This window comes from Dendrobium catenatum, unplaced genomic scaffold (genome assembly GCF_001605985.2).
Source record: "Dendrobium catenatum unplaced genomic scaffold, ASM160598v2 fragScaff_scaffold_1639, whole genome shotgun sequence".
Classification (NCBI taxonomy): domain Eukaryota; kingdom Viridiplantae; phylum Streptophyta; class Magnoliopsida; order Asparagales; family Orchidaceae; genus Dendrobium; species Dendrobium catenatum.
This window is the reverse complement of record NW_021320101.1, coordinates 724,041-730,071: the sequence shown is the minus strand read 5'-3', so window position 1 is coordinate 730,071 and position 6,031 is coordinate 724,041. Positions and strand designations below refer to the sequence as shown.

Below are 6,031 nucleotides of genomic sequence, written 5' to 3'. Positions count from 1 at the left end.
CTTGTATGGATTGCAATGCTCCGACTGTATAGAAAAAAATTTGCTTCAGCTCAGAAAACAGAATAACTTTGGAAAAATTGATTGGATCCAATGGTTGCCAAATGCCACCTCAATTGGATTGGACGGTTGAACAGACACCTATGATTATAATGCCGACGTTGACGGATTCAATATGCCTTCAATTATTTTCATACTGAAAAGGGAATATTTATAAAGAAGATGAGGGAAAATAAAATAAATAAAATCAATAAAGTGGCTCGATTTGATAGAGAGAATTTGTAGGAGAAAATAGAAGTAGGATTTGAAATGTTTCTTCTTCTTTTTTTTAGTTATATTTATCGTATTAAATCAGTAAGCTGGTCTTTAGATGGCTTAAGCCAGCTAGAGCGTGCCACACAAGCTAGCTGAGATGGGCGGAGAACAAAAAATAGTTATTTGATTAGTGATTTTAGATAAATTTTGGGGAAGTTTAAAATTTCATCTGAAATATATTTGATTTAAATAATACAAATCAATCAGCTTGTATGCTCGCATATGTGTCCATATGCATATGACAGATAATCGGTAGTTGTAAAGAGCGGGCACATATGCACATATCCGATGGTCCCCACAAAGAAAGAAATTATTCTATATGTACACCGGATCATTCAGAGGTGAATCACAATGTGCCAAGCCACCTGGTACACAGTCGTGACACACAGCAAAAAAATGACGAGTCGCATTCTGATTTGCCTCCGGACGACGTCCATAAAATAAATAAATTATATATATTCATTTATGCATATGATAGGATTTTAAAATTATGGTGATATAGTTTATGTCCGGACATTTCAACATAATTTGTTGTTACAAATAACAATCACATTTATTTTTATTTTTTTTGCGTTTCATCTTTTTTGACAAAATGAAAAGTAGACCTTCTCAAGGCATCCTCGAAAGCTAAAGATGTTGAGAGCTTTGACTTATATATTACGATTATGCCTATTGGATGCGCCGAAAGCTTTTAATCATGATGACAACAGCATTTGTAGAAGAGTTCGTCTGCGGAGAAATTATTTTGTGCGGATCATTTGAAGATGAATCAGAATATGTCACGTCACTCGGTGCACATCGTTACACAGTCATGATACATGCCAGAAAATTGACTTGGCGCATTATGATTCCCCTCCAGAAGGCGCCCATATCCCCATAGAATCCATTTATGACTGTAATTTTTTTATAAAGATAATTAAAAAAATTCTAAAAAAATATTTTTTCAAAGCATTTGAAAATAGCAATTTTTTTAGTACCAAAATTAGTGGCAAAATAAAAAATATGCTTGTAACCTGAAAAAGAATGAAGTAAAAATGCTGTCCCTAATAAATCTAAATTATAATCTGTGGTGGCTCCGTCGATATTTCCAATATTTATATTTTATTTATTCCATGAGTCTTAGTGTAAATTTTATGTATTATAATTCATTCATTAGTAATTTAATGATAATAAACTTTATAAGATATCATACAAACATTTATTAAGTTATGCCAAGCAAATCACTATGCACCAAAATGACATAATTGTTCACAATAAGACACAAAATATGACAATCTAAGGAAAAATTCTAAATGTAAGAACATACAACTTCCAATACAAGTAAAGAAAATGAACTTAAGAGAAAAGAATTACATCAAATATTAAGTACGTCGTATGGTCATTCAAGCAACAATAAGTGAGTAGAAAAATGTGAGCAAGTAAATCTAAAATATGAAGAGATATATACACAGATGTTTATGAACTGCAATCACTCAATCAACATATGTCCATGTCTAAACCCTAGCCTCCATCGACTTAGGATTTCGCTATTCCTAAGCTCACCAGCACAAGCTCAACTTATTTTCGTCTAAAGTAACCAAAAAAGTCGTAAAAGACCTAACTTTACCCACTGTCATATACAATGCTAAAATTTTCTTTAACTTTAATAGTGAATCAACAAATAAATTCTATTCATATGATGCAATTTAAAATCCAATAGATGATTTAAAAGATAAAAGTAATATCTAAGATAAAAATAATCTTAGAGACTGAGTGAAGAATGATTTTACTCAAATGAAAAGACTCAAGGATAAAATTTCTTAGACGAACACTATGATTTTATTTTTTTTCACTTTTCTCACAATAAGGATTTAGCATGTAAGAACTCAAAAACTCATTCTTTTCTTAACATTTGATCACTTTATATATGATATTTATAATCTTCAATACCCATTAAAATATTCACTAAAAAATTATATTAAAAAAAACCCTACTATGGAAACATCAAAAACATTTTCTAAATTACTTTGAATGACTACCTTTAAAATCCTTATAAAGTTAGTTAAACTAGCCATTACAATGTTGAGTCAAACTACACCAAAGATTGAATCATTTCATCATTGATAATTTTTAATATTATTGTCCACATGTATGGTAGAGATGATTATGTACAATTGAATTAAAGTAATGATCATAAATAGGTCGGGTTAACTTGAACTAACTAGCTAAAAAGTCGATTATGTTAATTTGGGTCAAGCTAGCTTTTCTGATTTAGGTGGTTTGGCCATCTAGGCCTTGGGTTTGGTCATAAATAGGATTTACATTAGTATAATTGAGTGCAATAAATTAAGTTTTAGAGTTCCTTAGGTTCACTTAAGTCTCAATTAAATTTAAGCGGGTTCAAGATAGCCCAATGTTCTATGATTAAGAGATAAAATTAATTCATAAGAATTTTATAAGTCACTGTGATTTAATCTCGAGATTGGTTTAAGCAAACGTCAAGTCTTACATGATATTATTTGATTAGGTTAGATTAGATCCCTAAGTATGTTTAGATAGTCGACTAGGTCTAGCCAATCTATCTATGTTGAAGGGACAAGTTCTTGGGAGGAAAGTATGACAACATCAAGAGAGAAAACCAAATAGAAGGGTCTTAGAGGGAACAACATGAATTGAAAGTCCAAAGAGGTTGATATTCGGGTGAGAGTCAACAAGAACACAAATGGCATCAAGCATTAATTGAGATGATTTTGAGCACCAATTAACATGGTGTCATCCAACTTGAGAGGAAGAGTCAATCACTTAAATAGGAAAAAAAAAGTGTATTATAAAAATGATGTCACAGAGCTGCTGTTGGGTCTCAATTTCATGGTTTCTGGGCCACAACAAATTGGCACTAATTATCCTGTGAGGATCACCAATGAAATTATATACGTATATTAAGATGAGGTGCTAAGGAGGTCACCTAAATGGACTAAATTCCTTGCTAGGGTTCTCATAAGTTCGCTATGATTTGAGTCAAGGTCAAGGGTCTATGATCTTGATGCTTTAAGGCAAAATTCGATATGGATGACATGGGAGTCGAAGAAGGGGAGAGAATTATGATTATGGGATAAAGATGCTAACAAGATATTAGTTACTTACGTGGGAGTGATTGTTAAATCTATTAAATAAAAGAACTAAAAACTTAAACATTGAAGCACCTTTTGATATAATTGTTGCAATTTCATGTAATAAACTCTATAGTTAAGCATGCTCATCCTAAAAAAAAATTATGATACGTGACCTCCTGGAAAGTTACACCAATAGGATAAAATTATGAGGCCCTTTAGGCCAAAGCATAAGAGTTATAGGTATTACATAAGCCTGCTAATCATCGCTACCGAGTCTCACGCTTTCATCCACTCTAACATTTATAAAAAAATTTGAGAAAAACATTATTTATAATTTTAAATGTTATGTTTATAAATAATAAAATTTAAGATATATATAAATTATATATAATATTTTTTGAATTGTATTTATATATGCTTTTTGATAGAATATTAAATGGCAAAGCACGTCAAATCGGTCCTGAATTCTCAATTTATAACATTATCATCGGCTCACCCAACAACCAAATTAATTTCAGTTCACCCACTCTACATTTTAACGCAATCGAGACTCTCTTCCTTTTGAACCAATCCCAGGATCTCTTAACCATGATTTCACCGGCGGCCGGCGATCTACTGTCCACAGCGATCGCTGCCGCCTGCTTCCTTTTTCTTCTCCGCACCATCATCTCCCTCAAATCCCTTCTTTTCCTCCTCTCCCGCCTTTTTCGTTGGGTCGAAGCCCACACCCAAGCCCATCAAACCTTCACCATACGTCGCTACGGCGACGATGACTCGCCGGAAAACCCCCTTTATCGCAAGGCTGCCGCTTACGTCGCCGCCCTCCCCGCCGCCGAAGACTCCGACCACACATCCCTTTTTTCCTTCCACTCCCGCCCCAATGACTTTTCCGTCCACCTCATCCCCGGCCAAAACGTCATCGACTCGTTCCTCGGAGCCCGCCTCTCCTGGAATTTTCTCTCTGGCGCCGACTCCGGCGACGCCCTCGTGCTCCGCCTCCGCCGCCAGGACCGCCATCGAGTGCTCCGACCGTATTTACGGCACGTCGAGACCGTCGCGGAGGAAATCGAGCTCCGGAGAAAGGAGTTTAAGTTGTATTCAAACGCTGCTGCCGGCCGCAGCGGCCGGAGGTGGAGGTCGGTGACGATGAGCCACCCGGCGACGTTTGACACGCTGGTAATGGACCCAGAGCTGAAGGCCCGGATTCGGGCTGACTTGGAGCTATTCCTAAAAGGCCGGGCCTACTACTCCCGGCTGGGCCGGGTCTGGAAACGCAGCTACTTCCTCTACGGCCCGCCGGGAACCGGCAAGTCAAGCTTCGTGGCCGCCATGGCGCGTTTCCTCTGCTACAACGTATACGAGCTTGATCTCTCCCGAGTTTCCAGCGCCGGCGATCTCCGGTCGCTCCTGCTCGACACGTCGCCGCGTTCAGTAATCCTTGTTGAAGACCTTGACCGCTACCTGGCTGCCGCCGCCACCGGCGAGGCGCGAATTTCAGGTATGGTTGTAAATAAGTGAAAGCTGAAATACATTTTATTCGGAACCAACACATTTATTATTACCAATATAAAAAATATCAAATGCATCAATATTATAGAATTCTTCATTCTTTTTTATGAAACATATTATTATAAATAAAAAATTTTGATTTTTGTTGGCATTTACTATTTTGCCGTGAAAGATCTGTAAATCCTGGTTCGACGATATATAATTTTTTTTTTAATTATCACTGCTGATTTCAGGGGTGCTCTGCTTCATGGACGGCGTGTTCTCTTGTTGCGGTGAGGAGAGAATAATGGTTTTCACAGCCACCGGGGAGAAGGAGGCCTTGGAACTTGACCCAGCAGTAGTCCGGCCGGGACGGGTTGATTTTCAGATCCACTTTCCTCGGTGCGACTTCACGGCGTTCAAGACGATGGCGGGCAGCTACCTCGGCGTTACAGATCATAAGCTATACGCGCAGGTTGAAGAAGGTTTTCAAAGTGGTGGAAAGCTGAGTCATGCTGAGCTTGGAGAGATCATGGTGGCCAACCGTTGTTCACCGAGCCGGGCGATTAAGAACGTTATCAGCGCTCTGCAACGGTCGGCTTCTTTGAATCCGGCGGCGGTGGAGAAGAAAGAGGTTGGTGGTAAAGTTGAGGAGGGGATTAGGGAAGGTGGAAGGGAGTTTAGGAAGCTATATGGGTTGATTAGGATGCATAGCTGGAGCAAGAAGGAAAAGAAGATGCCGCCGGAACTCAACGGCGCCGTCGCCGGCGATTAATTTTTTAAGTGGTTGTGCATCATCTGCGGCGGTTTTAGTTTAATTTGTTTTAATGGTGAGTCATACAGTGTCTGAATTGTGAATTGAAAATTCATTTTATCATATATAATGTTCAACTATTTGGAAATTTGCGGGAGGCTCTTTGAATTTAAGTCAACTCAGTATTTAATAAAATTCATTCATTCAAAATATAAATATAATTTATGTTTTTAATTAGAAAGATTAAAATTAAATTTAATCAATCTTTTAGTTATTTATGATTTAATTATTATTTTTTATTATTGCTAACAACTAATCATTATAAATAATGTAATTATATTTTTTATTTAATTAAGTATTTTTTTTACTGATTATATTATATGTA

General features: G+C 36.9%; 1 protein-coding gene across 1 annotated transcript; it reads left to right on the top strand.

The window, feature by feature from the left end:
- Positions 1 to 3,911: 3,911 nt before the first annotated feature.
- Positions 3,912 to 5,794, top strand: LOC110110582 (AAA-ATPase At2g46620). Its single transcript, XM_020842135.2, has 2 exons — positions 3,912 to 4,902; positions 5,147 to 5,794. Exons 1-2 carry the CDS (start codon positions 3,993 to 3,995, stop codon positions 5,665 to 5,667), a joined length of 1,431 nt encoding a protein of 476 aa, XP_020697794.1. The 5' UTR covers positions 3,912 to 3,992; the 3' UTR covers positions 5,668 to 5,794.
- The last annotated feature ends 237 nt before the right edge of the window (positions 5,795 to 6,031 follow it).